We start from the raw sequence: 21,275 nt of genomic DNA, 5'->3' as shown, positions 1-21,275 counted from the left end.
AAGCAAAGAGATTGTTTTGTTGAAACTGGATGAAACCCCCAAACAGCAAAAAATCTAAATTTGGCCAAAAACACAATTGTCACGCCCTGGCCTTAGTATTCTTTGTTTTCTTTATTATTTTAGTTAGGTCAGGGTGTGACATGGGGAATGTTTATGTTTTGTTGGTTTTGGGTGTTTCTATGGTAAAGGGGTTATGGGGTGTAGTATATGGGTTTGTGTTGAGTTCAGATGTCTAGCGTTGTCTATGTATGTTTAGTTATCTAGGAGAGTCTATGGTTACCTGAATGAGTTCCCAATTAGAGACAGCTGATTTCGGTTGTCTCTGATTGGGAGCCTTATTTAGGGTAGCCATAGGCTCTCATTGGTTGTGAGTAATTGTCTATGTCAGAACGTTTGTAGCCTGTTGTATGTGCGCGACGTTTATTAGCTTCACGATCGTTTGTTGTTTTGTTAGTTTGTATTAAGTGTTTCGTGTTTATTTTTCGTCATCTTTAAAATAAAAGAAGATGGCTTATTTTCCAAATGCTGCGTTTTGGTCCGTCAATCCGCCACACGATCGTGACAGAATTACTCACCATTATAGGACCAAGCGGCATGGAAAGCGGCAACAGGACCTACCTACACAGGATTCATGGACATGGGAGGAGATACTGGATGGTAAGGGGCCGTGGGCTCAACCGGGAGAATATCGCCTTCCTCGTGAAGAGCTGGAGGCAGCTAAAGCCGAGAGGAGGCGATATGAGGAGGCAGCACGGAGACAAGGCTGGAAACCCGTGAGTACAACCCAAAAATTTCTTGGGGGGGGCCTTAAAGGGAGTGTGGCGAAGTCAGGTAGGAAACCTGCGCCTACTCCCTGTACTTACCGTGGAGAGCGAGAGTACGGGCAGACACCGTGTTACGCAGTAGAGCGCATGGTGTCTCCTGTACGCGTGCATAGCCCGGTTCGGTACATTTCAGCTCCACGTATCGGCCGGGCTAGACTGAGCGTTGAGCCGTATGTCATGAAGCCGGCCCAACGCATCTGGTCACCAGTGCGTCTCCTCGGGCCGGCGTACATGGCACCAGCCTTACGCATGGTGTCCCCGGTTCGCCTACATAGGCCGGTGCGGGTTATTCCACCTCCCCGCACTGGTCAGGCGACGGGGAGCATACAACCAGGTAAGGTTGGGCAGGCTCGGCGTTCAAGGGAGCCAGTACGCCGGCACGGTCCGGTATTTCCGGCGCCACCTCCCCGCCCCAACCCAGTACCACCAGTGCCTCCTCCACGCACTAGCTATATGGTGCGTGTCTCCAGCCCTTTACCACCAGTGTCTAAACCACGCACCAAGCCTCCTGTGTGTCCCCAGAGTCCTGTGCGTCCTGTTGCTGCTCCCCGCACTAGCCCTGAGATGCGTGTCACCAGCCCGGTGCTACCAGTCCCGGCACCACGCACCAGGCCTACAGTGCGCCTCAGCCGGCAGGAGTCTGCCGTCTGCACAGCGATGACTGAACTGCCCGTCTGCCAAGCGCCATTTGAGCCATCCGTCTCCCCAGCGCCATCTGAGCCATCCGTCTCCCCAGCGCCATCTGAGCCATCCGTCTGCAATGAGCCTGCAAAGCCGCCCGTCTGCCATGAGCCTGCAAAGCCGCCCGTCTGCCATGAGCCCACTGAGCCGCCAGCCAGACAGGAGCCGCTAGAGCCGCCAGCCAGACAGGAGCCGCTAGAGCCGTCCGTCAGACAGGATCTGCCAGAGCCGCCAACCAGACAGGATCTGCCAGAGCCGCCAACCAGACAGGATCTGCCAGAGCCGCCAACCAGACAGGAGCAGCCAGATCAGTCAGCCAGCCATGAGCAGCCAGAGCCGTCAGCCAGCCATGAGCAGCCAGATCCGTCAGCCAGCCATGAGCAGCCAGATCCGTCAGCCAGCCATGAGCAGCCAGATCCGTCAGCCAGCCATGAGCAGCCAGATCCGTCAGCCAGCCATGAGCAGCCAGATCCGTCAGCCAGCCATGAGCAGCCAGATCCGTCAGCTAGCCATGAGCAGCCAGATCCGTCAGCTAGCCATGAGCAGCCAGATCCGTCAGCTAGCCATGAGCAGCCAGATCCGTCAGCTAGCCATGAGCAGCCAGATCCGTCAGCTAGCCATGAGCAGCCAGATCCGTCAGCTAGCCATGAGCAGCCAGATCCGTCAGCCAGCCATGAGCAGCCAGATCCGTCAGCCAGCCATGAGCAGCCAGATCCGTCAGCCAGCCATGAGCAGCCAGATCCGTCAGCCAGCCATGAGCAGCCAGATCCGTCAGCCAGCCATGAGCAGCCAGATCCGTCAGCCAGCCATGAGCAGCCAGATCAGTCAGCCAGCCATGAGCAGCCAGATCAGTCAGCCAGCCATGAGCAGCCAGATCCGTTAGCCAGCCATGAGCAGCAAGATCTGTCAGCCAGCCATGGGCCGTCCCTCAGTCCGGAGCTGCAGTCCCTCAGTCCGGAGCTGCAGTCCCTCAGTCCGGAGCTGCAGTCCCTCAGTCCGGAGCTGCAGTCCCTCAGTCCGGAGCTGCAGTCCCTCAGTCCGGAGCTGCCATTCCTCAGTCCGGAGCTGCCCCTTACCCTGGTGCTGCCCCTTACCCTGGTGCTGCCCCTTACCCTGGTGCTGCCCCTGACCCTGGTACTGCCCCTGACCCTGGTACTGCCCCTTACCCTGGTACTGGCCCTTAGTCCGGAGCTGCCCCTTAGTCCGGAACTGCCCCTTAATGCAATGGGGTTAATGTAGAGGGGGGTCATTTGGAGGAAGCCTAGGAGGTGGTTAGGGACTGTGGTGACGTGGGGACCACAACCTGAGCCGGAGCCGCCACCGTGGATGGAAGCCCACCCAGACCCTCCCCTAGACTGTGTAATGGTGTGCCCGGAGTTCGCACCTTAAGGGGGGGGTTATGTCACGCCCTGGCCTTAGTACTCTTTGTTTTCTTTATTATTTTAGTTAGGTCAGGGTGTGACATGGGGAATGTTTATGTTTTGTTGGTTTTGGGTGTTTCTATGGTAAAGGGGTTATGGGGTGTAGTATATGGGTTTGTGTTGAGTTCAGATGTCTAGCGTTGTCTATGTATGTTTAGTTATCTAGGAGAGACTATGGTTACCTGAATGAGTTCCCAATTAGAGACAGCTGATTTCGGTTGTCTCTGATTGGGAGCCTTATTTAGGGTAGCCATAGGCTCTCATTGGTTGTGAGTAATTGTCTATGTCAGAACGTTTGTAGCCTGTTGTATGTGCACGACGTTTATTAGCTTCACGATCGTTTGTTGTTTTGTTAGTTTGTATTAAGTGTTTCGTGTTTATTTTTCGTCATCTTTAAAATAAAAGAAGATGGCTTATTTTCCAAATGCTGCGTTTTGGTCCGTCAATCCGCCACACGATCGTGACAACAATTTATATACAAATTAGCCATTGCGACTTCTGACTGATTGCATGCAATTTTCGGGGAGCACTACTTTCAGAACTACTGGCTAAAAAATATACAAAAGTACCAGACAATCTCTTTAATATAACTTGTTGTCTCTAAATATATGTGACCTAGCTAAGTCAGCCAAGTTATGAATACAACTATCTTGTGCTGTTGACATCAGGATATGATTTGAGAGTACTTGTTAGCTTCAAAAGTAGCTTTGACTGCTTGCTGATAGTGAATTCAGGGCCATTCAGTGGCTGGCCACACAACAAACATAATTTTACCAGGTTCCTGTTAACCAATTGTAATGACAGTCAACCACAACATACCAGAGTCTCCATATTAGCAAGGAGTAGTCTGTTTAATTGAATTGCGTATTAAAAACATTTCACCAGTGGTATGAGTGGTGAATTGGGCTTCCAGGGAAAATGTTTTCTGAGGATGCAACAGTAACCAAGGGGAACAGGGTTTAGCAAAGTGTCAATTCCCTTGTGATTTCATAGAATCTCATAGCATCTCTGGACGTTTCCTTTGAATTGCATTGGATTATCTTCACTTTATGACAGCCAACCCCCATCAGTCGCAATAGTATACAAATCCACAATGGATAATGTAGGGGACATATATTATGTAGTTTCCATTTCTATCTTTTTTTGCCTCTAAGCTTCATGATTTCCATAAGGCAAAGCAAGCCTCTAGAGCTACTTTAATCTGTAATGTTATGCCAGTATTCTTTGTTCTGACAGCAAAGTGTAACATGACAAAAGGGAATAGATGAGCTGCAACATATGGTCAGTGTCAAATTACAGCATTATTCTAAAATTGATTCTATTTTTTTCCACTTGTCAATCTACACAATTCTCCAAGATGTCAAAGCAAAAACAGGTTTTTCAATTTTTTTGTAAATGTATAAAATAAAATAAACGGAAATATCACATTTACATAAGTATTCAGATGCTTTACTCATTACTTTGTTAAAGCACCGTAGCGATTACAGCCTCAAATCTTTTGGGGTATGACGCTACAAGCTTGGATTGGTAGTTTCTCCCATTCTTCTCTGCAGTTCCTCTCAAGCTCTGTGACATCAGGTTGGATGGGGAGCTATTTTCAGCTCTCTCAAGAGATCTTCAACCGAGTTCAAGTCCAGGCTCTGGCTGGGCCACTTAAGGACATTCAGAGACTTGTCCTGAAGCCACTCCTGCGCTGTCTTGACTGTGTGCTTAGGGTCATTGTCCTGTTGGAAGGTGAACCTTAACCCCAGTCTGAGGTCCTGAGCGCTCTGGAGCAGGTTTTCATCAATGATCTCTCTGTACTTTGCTCCGTTCATATTTCCCTCGATCCTGACTAGTCTCCCAGTCTGTGCCTCTGAATAGCATCCTCACAGCGTGATGCTGCCACCACCATGCTTCACCGTAGGGATGGTTTTGGCCAGGTGATGAGAGGTGCCTGGTTTCCTCCAGACGTGATGCTTGGCATTCAGGCCAAAGAGTTCAATCTTGGTTTCATCAGACCAGAGAATCTTTTTTCTAGTGGTTTGAGAGTCCTTTAGATGCCTTTTGCAAAACTCCAAGTGGGATGACATGTGCCTTTTACTGAGGAGTGATTTCCATCTAGCCACTCGACTGCTGCAGAGATGGTTGTCCTTCTGCAAGGTTCCTTCCATCTCCACAGAGGAACTCTGGAGCTCTGACAGAGTGACCATCGGGTTCTTGGTCACCTCCCTGACCAAGGCCCTTCTCCCCCGATTGCTCAGTTTGCCGGACGGACAGTTCTAGGAAGTGTCTTGGTGGTTCCAAACTACTTCCATTTAAGATTAACTTAATGGAGGTTACTGTCTTCTTGGGAACCTTAAGTGCTGCATACATGTTTTGGTACCCTTCTCCAGATCTGTGCCTCGACACAATCCTGTCTTGGAACTCTACAGATAATTCCTTCGACCTCATGGCTTGGTCTTTGCTCTGACATGCACTGTCAACTGTGGGACCTTATATAGACAGGTGTGTGCCTTTCCAAATCATGTCCAATCAGTTGGATTTGCCACAGGTGAACTCCAACCAAGTTGTAGAAACATCTCAAGGATGATCAATGGAAACAGCATGCACCTGAGCTCAATTTCGAGTCTCATAGCAAAGGGTCAGAATACTTACGTAAATAAGGTATTTTCATTTTTTATTTTCAACAAATTTGCAAACATTTCTAAAAACCTGTTTTTGTGTTGTCATTATGGGGTATTGTGTGTAGATTGATAATTAAAACATTAATTTAATACATTTTGCATGCCTGAATACTTTCAGAATGCACTGTATGCACACACACACACACAAACAAACAAACAAACAAACAAACAAACACACTATCACGTTCTGACCTTAGTTCCTTTGTTAGGTCTTTATTTTTAGTTTGGTCAGGGCGTGAGTTGGGGTGGGCATTCTATGTTGTTTTTCTATGTTTTGTTCTGTAAGTGATTTTCTATGTGTTTGGCCTAGATTTGTTCTCAATCAGAGGCAGGTGTCAGTCGTTGTCTCTGATTGGGAGCCATATTTAGGTAGCCTGTTTTCATTTGTGTTTTGTGGGTGGTTGTATTAGTGTTTTCACCATACGGGACTGTTTCGGGTTGTTTGTTTTGTACTTTTGTTATTTCGTTCAGTGTTCTGTTTGATTTATGAAATATATCATTATGGACAACTACCACGCTGCGTATTGGTCCGATCCTTGCTACTCCTCGTCAGACGAAGAGGACAAAACCCGTTACACACACACACACACACACACACACACACACACACACACTGAGCTTGACTCAGCCCACCATGTGTTCAGAGGATTAAATAGTGTTTTTCACGGGACATGCCATCTGGACAGGGGTTGATCAGAGCTGGGGATTCACATTACTCCATGAACTACAATCAAATTAAGAACACATGAGCAGAAAAGGCAGAGGTTCAGACTCACAGACACAAACGCTATCATGCAATGTCATCATGATAGCGTGCTACACACCACTACTACCTGGTGTTGTGGCTTAGTCTTTGGGTAGTTTTTAATTTGGCTTTGTCAATGGACAAGATCATGTATTCCACTAATGATTCTGAGAGAGCAAAGAAAAAAATAATACCTTAATAATGCCATTGGGAAAGACATCTAGAGCCTTCTGGGCTCCCGAGTGGCACAGCAGTCTATGGCACTGCATCTCAGTGCTAGAGGCATCACTACAGACCCTGGTTCGATCCTGGGCTGTATCACAACCGGCCATGGTTGGGAGTTCCATAGGGCGGCGCACAATTGGCCCAGCGTTGTCCGGGTTAGGGTTTGGCCGGGGTAGGCCATCATTGTACGTAAGAATTTGTTCTTAACTGACTTGCTTAGTTAAATAAAGGTTAAATAAGTAAAAAATAAAACCCTATGACACAACAATTGTATCAGTAATTGCATTAGTAATAAATCATGGTGAGGCTATTTACAATCAAAGTCTCAGGGCACAAGTAAACTCCTCAGATGACGACCACGACAGAGCACATCACTGGTTCCTCCCCTCTACTTATCCAGAAATCTAGAGGTGGGAGGAGGATTCCAGACCAGCATTGGGATCGAGACGCTCTTGACACCCACCTCAAATATATTCACAACGCGGCACAGGAGCCCATCAGAGTGCTGGGCTTGCAACTTGGCTTTACGCTATGTGCACTGCTGAGCACTCCTGCATACAATACTACTACATACAGCTTATACTCTATCGCTCCTTTTTTATCTCTCCTCCACACTCGTCTGCTGAGAGAAGAGTGAGAACAAAGTGTATTGGAGAACCTTGGAAAGTGAGGGAGAATGAAAGAGAGAGGGAAAGAGAGAGGGGTAGAGTGAAAAAGAGAGAGAGACTGAAAGAGAGAGAGAGATAAGAGAGGTTGAGGGAAAGAGAGAGAGCGGGACAGAGAGAGCGGGAGAGATGGAGACAGAGAGAGAATGTGTTTGAAGGGCTGTACGTCTGAGTGTGTTCTTTGCTCGCAAGGGAGTTTCATCGATTTTACCATCAGACGTTTGGATTAATTTGGTCTAACCCCACCAGCCTGGGAGCCTGACGAGAGACAGTTAAGGTATGTTTCACTGTTACGGTCCTTAGTTGTTTTGTTTGTTTTGTGAGGATGAAATGCTACAATTACATAACAGAGAAGTGGAGTAGTTATACCCACTGGGTTAATTTCACTGTTTCATTAAAATAATAATTGAACTGAATATTTTATCTTTACAAAGATAAGATAGATAACGAAAAGACAGTAAAGTGTGACAGTAATGAAATAAGAAATTACTGGTACAGTAGCAAACCAAATCTGTCTATATCACCACCCGAAAACATCCTACTAACATGACTCCAAACTGGATTAAGCCCCATGGAGTATGCCTACATGGATTAAAAGATTGTTTTTATTGCATTTGAAGTGATAACATGCAGCAGCCCAGTCAGTCTTCTTTTGCTCAGTGATCTGCACTGGATGAAACTGATGCAAGTGGTGCAGGTATACAAATGCCATATAAAGAATTGCACAGAATTCCATATAAAGCTCCATGGTATTGTTTCTGTGTCAATGTAAACACAAATACATGCAAGGAAGACAACTGCCTCAGTTTTCTTTCCTTTGACTTTCTGTTTTTATCTTTCCTTTCTAAATCCTAATGAAGGCACTGTGTGCCCAAGTGCCGTTTTTTGCCTTCACTGCATTAATAAAATATGAGAGTATGCTACAATATAATGTGTGACTCTCCACTTTCTTCAAAATCACTTAAAAACAAAACATGATTTTATTGCCGGGATTTAGCACAGATATTGCTGACACGTGGTTTGTGCATTCACATGTGAGGCCATGTGCTAAACAGTGAGTATGGAAGTGTACAACCAAAGATTTCATGACTAAAGGCTGGTTTATACTACTTCTATCGACATATCTGTATAGAGTGGTTGCAGTGACATCATGGAAATTCTATTGTTGTCCGAAATCAAACTTGTCATATTATTATTATTTTTTTAATCTTTATATAACTAGGCAAGTCAGATAAGAACAAATTCTTATTTTCAATGACAGCCTAGGAACAGTGTCTTGTTCAGTGGCAGAACAACAGATCTTTACCTTGTCAGCTCAGGGATTTGATCTGGCAACTTTTCAGTTACTAGTCCAACACTCTAACCACTAGGCTACCCTGCCGCCCCTGTATAACCACAAAAATGACAGGCTGCATGACACAGCAGACTGGGGGTCCAAAATAGCATAACTGGTGAATTTTAACACCAATAAATCCATCTGTTGGATTTAGTATATGTCAGTCTAGCAAACCAAGCAACTAAATGCAACTTTCTAGATAATGTTTTTGGTTCACTCTAGCTTGTTGGAAGGTGTAAACGGTACAGTGAAATGGTTACTTGCATAGTGGAGTCTTTTGTTTAGAAAATGAACCATAATACATCTGACTCTTCTTTGGACACTGTGTTAACAAACCTCCAAACAAGCTTCAATGCCATACTCCTTCCGTGGCCTCCAACTGCTCTTAAATGCTAATAAAACTAAATGCATGCTCTTCAACCAATTGCTGCTCGCACCCGCCTGCCCAACTAGCATCACTACTCTGGATGGTTCTGACTTAGAATATGTGGACAACTATAAATACCTAGGTGTCTGGCTAGACTATAAACTCTCCTTCCAGACTCATATTAAGCATCTCCGATCCAAAATCAAATCTAGAATCGGCTTCCTATTTCGCAACAAAGCCTCCTTCAGTCATGCTGCCAAACATACCCTCGTAAAACTGACTATCCTACCGATCCTTGACTTCGGCGATGTCATTTACAAAATAGCCTCCAACACTACTCAGCAAACTGGATGCAGTCTATCACAGTGCCATCCGTTTTGTCACCAAAGCACCATATACTACCCACCACTGTGACCTGTAAGCTCTCGTCGGCTGGCTCTCGCTTCTTATTTGTCGCCAGACCCACTGTTTCCAGGTCATCTTTAAGTCTTTGCTAGGTAAAGCTCCGCCTTACCTCAGCTCACTGGTCACCATAATAACACCCACCCGTAGCACACACTCCAGCAGGTATATCTCACTGGTCATCCCCAAAGCCAACATATCCTTTGGCCGCCTTTCCTTCCAGTTCTCTGCTGCCAATGACTGGAACGAATTGCAAAAATCACTGAATTTGGAGACTTATATCTCCCTCACTAACTTTAAGCATCAGCTATCTGAGCACCTCACCGATCGCTGCAGCTGTACACAGCCCATCTGTAAATAGCCCATCCAACTACCTACCTCATCCCCATATTGTTTTTATTTACTTTTTTTGTTATTTTGCACACCAGTATTTCTACTTGCCCATCATCATCTGCACATCTATCACTCCAGTGTTAAATTGCTCAATTGTAATTACTTCGCTACTATGGCCTATTTATTGCCTTACCTCCCTAATCTTACTCCATTTGCACACACTGTATATAGATTTTTGTCTTGTTATTCACTGTACTTTTGTTTATCCCATGTGTAACTCTGTGTTGTTTTTTGTCGCACTGCTTTGCTTTATCTTGGCCAGGTCGCAGTTGTAAATGAGAACTTGTTCTCAACTGGCCTATCTGGTTAAATAAAGTTGAAATAATTTATTTTAATTTTTAATCCCAACTCATAACGTTACTACCCTTCATAGCTAGCTAACATTAAGCATTAACTAGCAATGCAAATGGATCTGAGATACGAATAACATTACTACACAGATCATACTCATAACATAAGCTAGCGAGCCAGCCAGCCAGCTAACGTTAGCTAGCTAGCTAACAGTGTGCTTGAACTTGCAATGAAAATTACTTTCTGACAAAATTAGAAAGATATAATATCTGAAAATGTAGCTAGCTAGACTCTCTTACCCTTACACATGGACGAACGCTTATCCCTCTCTGTCACGGATGCCATAAGCCCTTAGTTTGAAGATGTAATCCAGTTTTATACAACAGCCTTCTGTGTTCTCTTTTCAACTCCCTCCACATTTGCAATCAAACCACATTTTCTCCATCTCCTTAGCTATCATACTCTGCTCACACCAGGAGTTCCACTGATTTCAAAACTGGGTCCTCCAGAAAGTGGAGAGCCACTTGTGCAGTTCTTCGTGATATCTTTCAAAAAAGCCGCTTTAGAAAGGATTACCTACACATAGTAAGCAGCTCATGTTATTGACAGAAGTGAGCTACATGGCAGACCAATCCTAACTCATCTCTCGGCATGTCCAGCCCTTCCATTATCTAAGCCAATCATGGCTAGCAGGAAGGTTCCTACCTTTTTCCGTGGCTAAACCAACTAGGCTCATAATTTTACAATTTTATTCGTATTTACAGATGGTATACACGTTTGTTGTTAAGGAACATGAAAGTTCACATGTTCCAGAAGGCATTTCTGCCCAAAAAATGCATTGTGATATAAAAATATGCCTCTCATGTGAAGTAGTGATGCATGACATAAGCCTAGTTTCCTAAAACAAGTCACATTTTGTGATGGGGCAGATTTTTCTTTGCAGTTTTAAAACTAATTTCATGCAATTATACTAATTTTGCCATGGGGTGGAGATACATTTTTGCGGTTTAAAAGCCCATTTCAAGCAATTCTACACATGTTGCCATGGATTGGAGATGTTTTTGTTGTTGCAGTATTAAAGAAAATGTCCTGCAATTCTACACATTTTGCCGTGATCATACAATATCTGAGTGAGGGTGACTAACAAAATCATTGGGGGCCCCCTGGAGGTCAGGGCCCCTGTGCATGTGTCCTGCGTGCCCTGTCGGTAAATCGGCCAGGATTACTGCAAAGTTTAGACAGTTGGCAGGACTAATTTACCTATCAATCCCAAAAATGGGCTAATTGAGTGACTATCAGTGACCGACATAACAAGAAGAAAACTGCTGATGCACTACCAAATTTACAAATTGCACCTTGTGTATTGTAATATTATAACTGGTAAGTTGAGACCCTGACTGAGTTCCCTTGGTGGGGGGCCCCTTAGTGGCCACTTGTTTTGCTTATTGGCAGGGCCGGCCCTGCATACAGTATGTAATGCAGTAAGTTGACTAACTTGTACACACAACATTAAATAAGTTGGTCAACCCATAAAGATAATTGGCCATATTTGTTGAAAACTTCAAATTCCAAATTCAAATTATAAACTGTGATTTAGCACTTAAACTGTCAGCAGTGGAGAACCCAGTGATAAATTGTGTTGATATATTTCAAACCAGAATTCCTAAATTCTTCTACAACTGGGGCAGCAGAGCTGGTTTGACGTCATAGGATGATTGATGACATTTGTGTTTGGGAGGATTTGCAAATGTTTCAGGGAGAGTGTGTGGTGTGTGTGAAAGAGAGTGATAATTATGTAGTAACATACAGTACAGATTGTTTAATGGTCCATAAGGGCATCTCAGACCATCCTTTCTTGGGGCTCTAGCACTGCATCTCAGTGATAGAGGCATTACTACAGACCCTGGTTCGATTCCAAGCTGTATCAAAACCAGCCGTGATTGGGAGTCCCATAGGGCAGTGCATAATTGGCCCAGCGTTGTACAGGGTTTGGCCGCTGTAGGCTGTCATTGTAAATAAGAATTTGTTCTTAACTGACTTGCCTAGTTAAATAAAGGTTAAATAAATGTTTGTGGTGTTTGTGCCTTTGGCCATGACTTTAAAGATATAAAAATTCTCTGAGGATAAATCATTACCGTACTGTACAGTATACAGGCCAGAGGGTCATATGTATGTGTTGATGAGATAATGCCAACACTGTTCCTAGGCTGTGCTGGTTCATATTGGGTTCTACTTTATATGAAAAACGGACTCTTATGTAACACAATTGCAGTCGAACACAATACCATTTCCTTTGTCTCTGAATATTGATCCAGCATCAAAAGTATTTTATGCTTTGCAATGGTCTATGTCCTTGTATTCCTTGTTCTTCGTTTCTATCTAAAAGTCGTGACACATCTCTCAATATAGAGATGGGGTGCACATGCAAAAAATACAAGTTTGTTCTTGCTTGCTGTAGTCTTATACATTTGAATTCAATATAATACAGCGGAAGTTTCTGCTACTACCTTTCTCAAGGGATGCTGTGGGGCATCTCCAAACACATCTCTCAACCCGAAGGATACTACTGGTGGATTAGGGATGGCTGTCTTTTAGGGATGTGCATCTAACCCTTTCAAGACGATTCAATACTTATATACACTGAACAAAAATATAAACACAACATGCAAAAATGTCAAAGATTTTACTGAGTTACAGTTCATATAAGGAAATCAATCAATTGAAATGAATTCATTAGGCCCAAATCTATGGATTTCACATGACTGGGAATACATATATGAATCTGTTGTTCACAGATACCTTAAAAAAAGGTAGGGGCGTGGATCGTTAAACCAGTCAGTATCTGGTGTGACGACCATTTGCCTCATGCAGCGCGACACTGGAACACGCTGTCGTACACGTTGATCCAGAGCATCCCAAACATACTCAATGGGTGACATGTCTGGTGAGTAAGCAAGTCATGAAAGAACTGGGACATTTTCAGCTTCCAGGAATTGTGTTCAGATCCTTGCGACATGGGGCCATGCATTATCATGCTGAAACATGAGGAGATGGCAGGGGCTGAATGGCACGACAATGGGCCTCAGGATCTCATCATGGCGTCTCCGTGCATTCAAATTACCATCAATAAAATGCAATTGTGTTCATTGTACTTAACCTATGCCTGTCCATACCATAACCCCACCGCCAGCATGGGCTACTCTGTTCACAACTTTGACATCAGCAAGGACGAGGAGCATGCAGATGAGCTTCCCTGAGACGGTTTCTGACAGTTTGTGCAGACATTCTTCGGTTGTGCAAACCCACAGTTTCATCAACTGTCTGGGTGGCTGGTCTCAGACGATCCCGCAGGTGAAGAAGTCGGATTTGGAGGTCCTGGTTGCACGTGGTCCGCAGTTGTGAGGCCGGTTGGACGTACTGCCAAATTCTCTAAAATTATAATGGAAGCGGCTTATGAAAGAGAAATTAACATTCACTTCTCTGGCAACAGCTCTGGTGGACATTCCTGCAGTCAGTATGTCAATTGCACATTCCCTCAACTTGAGACATCTGTGGCATTGAGTTGTGTGACAAAACTGCACATTTTAGAGTGGTATTGTATTGTCCCCAGCACACGGTGCACCTGTGTAATGACCATGCTGTTTAATCAGCTTCTGGATATGGCACTCCTGTCAGGTGGATGGATTATCTTGGCAAAGGAGAAATGCTTACAAACAGGGATATAAACACATTTGAGCACAACATTTGGGAGAAATAATATTTTTGTGCATATGGAACATTTATGGGATCTTTTATTTCAGCTCATGAGACCAACACTTTTAGATTTTTATTCAGGATAGATAGAGTGCATTCGGGAAGTATTCAGACCGCTTCCCTTTTTCCACGTTTTGTTACGTTACAGCCTTATTCTAAAATGTATAATTTATTTGTATTTTTGTATACAATAACAGGTTTTTAGAAATGTTTGCAAATTTATTACAAATTCTAAACTGAAATACCTTATTTACATAAGCATTCAGACCCTTTGCTTTGAGACTCGAAATTGAGCTCAGGTGCATGTGGTTTCCATTGATCATCCTTGAGATGTTTCTACAACTTGATTGGAGTCCACCTGTGGTAAACTCAACTGATTGGACATGATTTGGAAGGCACACACCTGTCTATATAATGTCCCACAGTTGACAGAGTATGTCAGAGCAAAAACCAAGCTATGAGGTCGAAGGAATTATCCGTAGAGCGCAGAGACAGGATTGTGTCGAGGCACAGATCTAAGAACGGGTATCAAAACAGCATTGAAAGCCCCCAAGAACACAGTGGCCTCCCTCATTCTTAAATGTAAGACGTTTGGAACCACCAAGCCTCTTCCTAGAGCTGGCCAACCGGTCAAACTGAGCAATCGGGGAGAAGGGGCTTGGTCAGGGAGGTGATCAAGAATCCGATGGTCACTCTGACAGAGCTCCAAAGTTCCTCTGTGGAGATGGGAGAACCTTCCAGAAGGACAACCATCTCTGTGGCACTGCACCAATCAGGCCTGTATGGTAAAGTGGCCAGACGAAAGCCACTCCTGAGTAAAAGGCACATGACAGCCAGTTTGAAGTTTGCCAAAAGGCACCTAAAGAACTCTCAGACCATGTGAAACAAGATTCTCTGGTCTGATAAAACCAAGATAGAACTCTTTGGGTTGAATGCCAAACGTCATGTCTGGAGGAAACCTGGTATCATCCCTATGGTGGTAGCAGCATCATGCTGTGGGGATGTTTTTCAGCGGCACGGACTGGGAGACTAGTCAGGATCGAGGGAAAGATGAACGGAGCAAAGTACACAGAGATCTTTCATGGAAACCTCCTCCAGAGCGCTTTGGACCTCAGACTGGGTTGAAGGTTCACCTTCCAACACGACAACGACCCTAAGCACACAACAAAGACAGCGCAGGTGTGGCTTCGGGACAAGTCTCTGAATGTCCTTGAGTGGCCCAGCCAGAGCCTGGACTTGAAACCGATCGAACATCTCTGGAGAGACCTGAAAATAGCTGTACAGCGACACTCTCCATCCAACCTGACCATGCTTGAGAGGATCTGCAGAGAAGAATGGGAGAAACTCCCCAAATATAGGTGTGCCAAGCTTGTAGCGTCATACCCAAGAGGACTCTAGGCTGTCATTTCAGCTAAAGATGCTTCAACAAAGTACTGAGTAAAGATATTTCAGTTTTACATTTTTAATACATCTGTAAAAATTTCTAAAAACCTGTTCTTGCTTTGTCATTATGGGGTATTGTGTGTAGATTGATGAGGGGGGGGAAACGATGTAATCCATTTTAGAATAAGGCTGTAACGTAACGAAATGTGGTTTGAATACTTTTTGAATGTACTGTACATACAGGATCAATACAATACAGGAACGATAAGTTTTAGTTTGAAATTATTCGGTGCTATTCAGTTTGATTAGAGGAACGCGTTGATGTGATTCAATAACATTTTTTGATTAAGATTTATTTTCCATGTCAATCAAAATCTGCTTCTCATGGAGTTCATGAGCTGCGGCTATGAGATGGATCGGCCTGAGCTAAATGTGTGTGTGTGACCTAATGTCTATGGTGTATGTAGTCACCTGAGCTCAGCTAAGGGAGAATAGTGGGCATCTAACACCCTACTATCAGATTAGGGGTGGCTGTCTGTTAAGTCACATGTTTGTGCAGTAAGGGGGTTGGTTGAGCCCTCCTTTGCCAGTATTTGTGCCATGCAGGCTCCCACTACACACACAGACACACACACACACACACACACACACACACACACACACACACACACACACACACACACACACACACACACACACACACACACACACACACACACACACACACACACACACACGTCTGTTCTCATTAGGCCTTCTGCTCTGGAGGCAGAAACTACAGAAGACATCTCACATCAACTGTAAAATAACAGTGATGACTTATGATGGCCTACTCATTAAGTCAAACAGTACTTTATAGGACACAACAATATAATTTGTGTCAAAAAGTCATATGGATGCAGGTACTATAATCAACAAGATCATTCAACACGTCATCAGTCAGATGTTGTCATCATTCGGTGACCACTCAATCTCAGAAAGTGGGATATGGAATAGCCGAGTGTGGCACGATACAAGGACATTTTGTACAATCTTGGGACTTGCCTTCCAGACAGATAAGAACAGCGGGGGTTTAGCCTCCAGAGAATACATGGATGCACAATAACCTGTTAACCAGGGAATATATAGCCTACCATCGCACAATGAAGGAGAGAAACTACTGTAAATTTGTATAAACCCGAAGCTAAAAATAAACCGGTCTGTTGAAGCAGATTTGAAGGGGGAGGGATAGAAGTAAAGAGGGATGAGGGGCGGGATCAGTGGAAGTGGGCCTACAGCTGTCATTCAGTACTATGCATACAGACGCTGCACTGTTAACAACTAACACTAGTTTAGAAGAGGTGGACTGTTTAAAGAAGTTTTGACTGGTTCAGAATGCCACCATGGCGCGTCGATAAGGCAGATGAAACGAAGAGATGAAGCAAGTAGTGGGGTTTATTGCACACACAGACACAGGAGCACTTGGGGAACAGTTCCAGGATAACGTTGAGGTTTACTAGGGAAATACAAGAGGGGGATACAAACACATTTTAACATACAAGCATGACTGACAAGTGCAAAATGGATAACTGAAATGCATCTCAAATGCTGGACTGACAGGAAATGGTACATGCAGAATATACACTAACTTTAACAAGGATCCTAATATGAACATGTATACATATTCTTCAATAATGAAAGGTACTCACTTGTCAGTCACTCACAAAATGGAAAGGAAAACATAAGTTGGCCCCCCCATGCACTTACCAACAGAATAAGGAAGACTGGAGGGTGCTAATGAACAGAGTGGAGAGGGTTGAGGTGAGTGGCAAGGGAGGGGCATGGCCAGAGGTTAAGGGTGAGGACATAAGCCTTCACAACAACTAGTGTGCAATGTCTTTGAAGGGGACTACAAAGTATCCCCTTCAAGTCAAAAGGTGACAGGAATTCTAGTTAATTATGCAATATGTAAACTATTCTCTAATCTCCAGTATGCAGTTGTTGTTAGAAATGCAGGAATGTCACATACTTTATGCAAAGTAAATTAGAAAGTCAAAACACTGACAGAGAACCTGGATCCTTGACATCTAGCTCTGGCACTGTCTCATCCAGTTTCCTCCAGTCACTTCAAGTAAAATCAATGTTTGGACCAATTCCTGGACACTGGCACAATATATTGTATCTTTCATGCTCCCTTACAGTGATTTTTCTGGACGTGGAGTCTCGTCATTTTTGCTCATCTCCCTTTCCTCTGTGTGTGACTTTGTTTGATGTCTTCTCCTGCTCCACTAACTTTACATAGCCTGACTCGCAGAATTAAATGCACGCCAGAGGACCAATTTGCTCATGTTTCATTTTTCCGGAATCATTATCCGTAAAATCCCCCCGGTAAGATACTGTCAAGGTTGACTAGACGAACATAGAAAGTGCATTTTGACCTCAAAATGAGTAGATATAATCGGAGCAGAGTTTGTTAATAATGATGATGAGTTACTGATGTGCCAGTTATAAGATTGGGACTGTATGAAGTACTGCTGTTTATTTCAATGCAGTACTTTGTATGTAATCTCGTCCCCAGGCTATATTGCTACCACATATAGAGAGAGATAGGTTCAATTGGCTGGTGGATAAGATTATTTTCCATGTTGTCTTGTAACTACTTTAACTGCATTGTAAAGTAAGCCCATGTCTTCCCTCTTTCCACCAGGAGACCTAGGTAATGAGGGACTTGTTGAGTGAGAAGCCAAACATCTTGGAGACCAATCTACCCATGTCACCACAACATCCTCCTATCCCTTTCTTCATTGGATCTACAACCCAGCTGATATTGTCTCACTGACAGTCTCTCACTGGAATTCAACGGAGATACTCCACTGCCCAGATTGCCAATGATTACAAGGAACGGTCTGCTGTTGGTCTTTTGGTTTCTCTTGGACAAAGGTTTCCTGGCTCCCCTCCACGCGCCGCCCCAAAGCATGATGGGAAGAGAGCAACACCTGAGGGGTGTGGAAGGACTGGGACTGAGGAGACATGTGGCGTCAGGGGTTCAGAGGGTGAAGAGAGGATGGGTGTGGAACCAGTTCTTTGTACTGGAGGAATATATGGGATCGGACCCACAATATGTTGGAAAGGTAAGGCCACCATCATTTTAAAGCATTCAATTCAGACTTATCTATATCAACTTTCCCACAGTAGGTTGGAAAAGAAAGGCAACATAAGTTCAATGTTATGGTTCTCTAAGACTAATCAATGTAAACCTCTGTCTTTATTCTTGTGATGACAGTTTGAGGTCAGAAATCAAACTGAGGAGTTCGAAGGCTTGTGCCGCTGTCCGTTAAGACTTAAAGAATATAGGAATACAAGCAGCACGACACGAATCACATCTAATTGCTTGAGCTGCTTGATCGCTTCTGACTGAGATTTTGCAATTTTCTCAGCATCGGCTCTAATTATCCACACACAGAGGAAGTGAAAGGGATTTTTGGGCAGTTCCAAATCAAATTTTAAGAGGCATTAAGAACCATTCTGGAATCTGGCACTTCCAGCTCAAATGAAATAATGGCTTAGATTGACTTGTCAGCTGCTGATGCCAAGGCAATCTACTACAGCCTTTCTCAGCACGCACAGTCCCGCTGGATGTATTTCTGTTGGCTGAGAAAGGAAGGATGGGATAGTCGCATCCACACATTGTCAAACAGATGCTACAATTACTGAGTGATTCACTCCTCACAGTGGGTGCATCCCCAAATGGAATGTAACCAGTGTCTGAATGTAACCAGTGTCTGTTGAGAATGAGGATGGCAGAAGTCGTAACCGGCCAGCCCTGAGACCACTGATTAATCTGTTGCTGGTTAATAGGGGACAGTGTGAAGGATCAGGACCTTGATTATCACTGTGAGCAGCAATTTTGGAAAAGGGAACATAAACCAAATCTGTCTTGAAAACCATCTGACTGCCAGTTCATGAATCCCCCTCCAGCTAGAGAGAGCTGTATAATGGTTTCTGTTACTCTATTTAGAAAACCTACAGAGGCATATTACAGTATAACATGATAATTTGCACCCAAAGACTTTCCTCGGCCATTGCTTTGGTTATTGTTTCTATGTCGCCTTTGTAAAGAGATTTAGCAAGACAACACTATGATTTATAAACAGATACAAATGACAACTTTGAATTTACCAACAGGCCTTCCTGGCTAAAACAGGAGATAAAGCATTTTCTACCATTAATCGCACACCTTTGTGTGAGCATTTTGAAGACAGAAAATGACTGCACCACTGATCCACGTTGCCGAAAGCTCCTCTGCTGGGTTTGTTCCCATGTATTATGCAACTGTAGAGGCAGACACAGACAAAGCTGACCAGCTAAGAGTGAAAGACCCAAATTTAAACACCAGCTTGCCTTGTGCCCCTGAATCTGACATTCAGCAAGCCTTATGGGAAAACAGCTATATGCAACTGTACTCTGTACAATTAAAAAGTCTGCTACTGGGCCCCGTACTAAGCAAATGCCATCTGCAAGGAAGACTGAGCTAGTGGGCTTGTCTGGTCTGAGCTAAAACACACTAAGCTTCTCACTAGTCTAAATCACTGGGTTAAATTGTTTGTGGTACTGATGATCATTTAAGCATTCTTGTTGGGTCTCTCAAGGATAGACACTTCTCAGTTTAAACTACAACATGTCACTTAGGCTATCATACTATTTTGCATTGCATGTTTGCAGTTACAAAGTAGAAAACCAGTATATGTATAGCCACTAGCCCACATGACTATGTATTGCAGAGAAATGCTGCATCAGATAATAAACTGATCATCATTTTCTTCAATCATGAAAAAGACTCACATCTCAAACCTTTTTGGTCAAGGATATATCGACCCCTTGCCCACTATTCCTTATTGGTGAATAATCTTTACAATGAGATGTTAGTCACATACAGGGGAACCAGTAAGACAAATTATCAGACAGACCACAGGTTGTATCATAGTATATGGATTCAGCTAAATATCAACACCTCATTCTTTTCTATATCTGCCTGATGCCGACAGATACACCCATCCCAACACTGCTTTGTACTCAGGAAACAAGTGATTCCTCTACATTATAGCACTGGATGGATACTGTTATTCTATTAAAATATTTATTTCCTCCCGATTTATTTTAATCCAGACATTGTTCCTGTGTAGGTTTCATTAGTTCTTATTGGTGTACCACAAATTCCATTAATATCTGATTCCCTTTAAAACTCATTATATCCGAACCCACTGTCAAGAGTAAAATCGTGTTCTGCCTGCTGAATGTGGTACATCAGACGGTGAGGGAATGGACATAAAACAATGTAATGAGTGAACGTGTCTTGAGCTTCAGCCCTCTGATTTAATTACATTCAATTCACTGACTTTCTAAATAAACCATTCATCTCATGGATAGAAAGGGTTTTATTGTCCCCTGCATACTGAAACTGAATCACCATCTGAGTCCCAAATGGCATCCTATTCACTATATAGTGCACTACTTTTGTCCAGAACCCTATAGGCCCTGGTCAAAAGTAGTCCACTACATAGGGTAGGGGTCGGCAACAGGCAAAAACAGGCGTGGCCCTCCAAAGTTTTTAGTAAAAAAATCACAAGGAAATGAGCAACAAAAAAAAAGTATTTAGGAAAGTATTCCCACGAGTAAAGAAATAGACATACGTGATCGTGTCTTAATGTAATCAAGGTATGAAATGATTCTTATTTTCAAATGCAATCTTTTTTGTGCTTAGTTGTGGTCAATTTGCAATGTGCAAATTATTATAATTATGGTCCAGCCCCATGACCTGAATTTAGTTGCCAACCCCTGACATAGGGAATAGATTGGGACTCTCATCCCATTTGATCGTTATTGTTGTGGCTCATGGATTATCTGCAATGTAAAACCTTGCCATCCACCCTAAGTAATAAATCCCTTTATGGGATAACCAAGCCACAGGTCAACTAAAGGATGTCTTAATTGACTCGGGGACTGTGCTCTGCCACTATATGTATCTATCAAGGGCACAACATGTCCTCAGCATTTCCATATGGTCAGTGACGGTTGGAAGGAAGGAATGACGAGGAGGAAATAGACACAGCTCAGCAACAAAACTTTGTCCCCTTGTCATCCATC

The 21,275-nt window shown here is 43.8% G+C and overlaps 1 protein-coding gene across 1 annotated transcript in view; it reads left to right on the top strand.

The window, feature by feature from the left end:
- The first annotated feature begins 7,015 nt into the window (after positions 1-7,015).
- Positions 7,016-21,275, top strand: part of LOC129814075 (cadherin-12-like) — a 38,519-nt gene continuing 24,259 nt past the window's right edge. Inside the window, exons 1-2 of the mRNA XM_055866860.1 lie at positions 7,016-7,504; positions 17,839-18,262. Coding sequence (XP_055722835.1) covers positions 18,020-18,262 — 243 coding nt within the window. The 5' untranslated portion in view covers positions 7,016-7,504; positions 17,839-18,019. The remainder of the gene's footprint in view (positions 7,505-17,838; positions 18,263-21,275) is intronic.

Source organism: Salvelinus fontinalis, chromosome 17, assembly GCF_029448725.1.
Source record: "Salvelinus fontinalis isolate EN_2023a chromosome 17, ASM2944872v1, whole genome shotgun sequence".
Taxonomy (NCBI): Eukaryota; Metazoa; Chordata; class Actinopteri; order Salmoniformes; family Salmonidae; genus Salvelinus; species Salvelinus fontinalis.
This window is presented reverse-complemented; position numbering and strand designations above follow the sequence as displayed.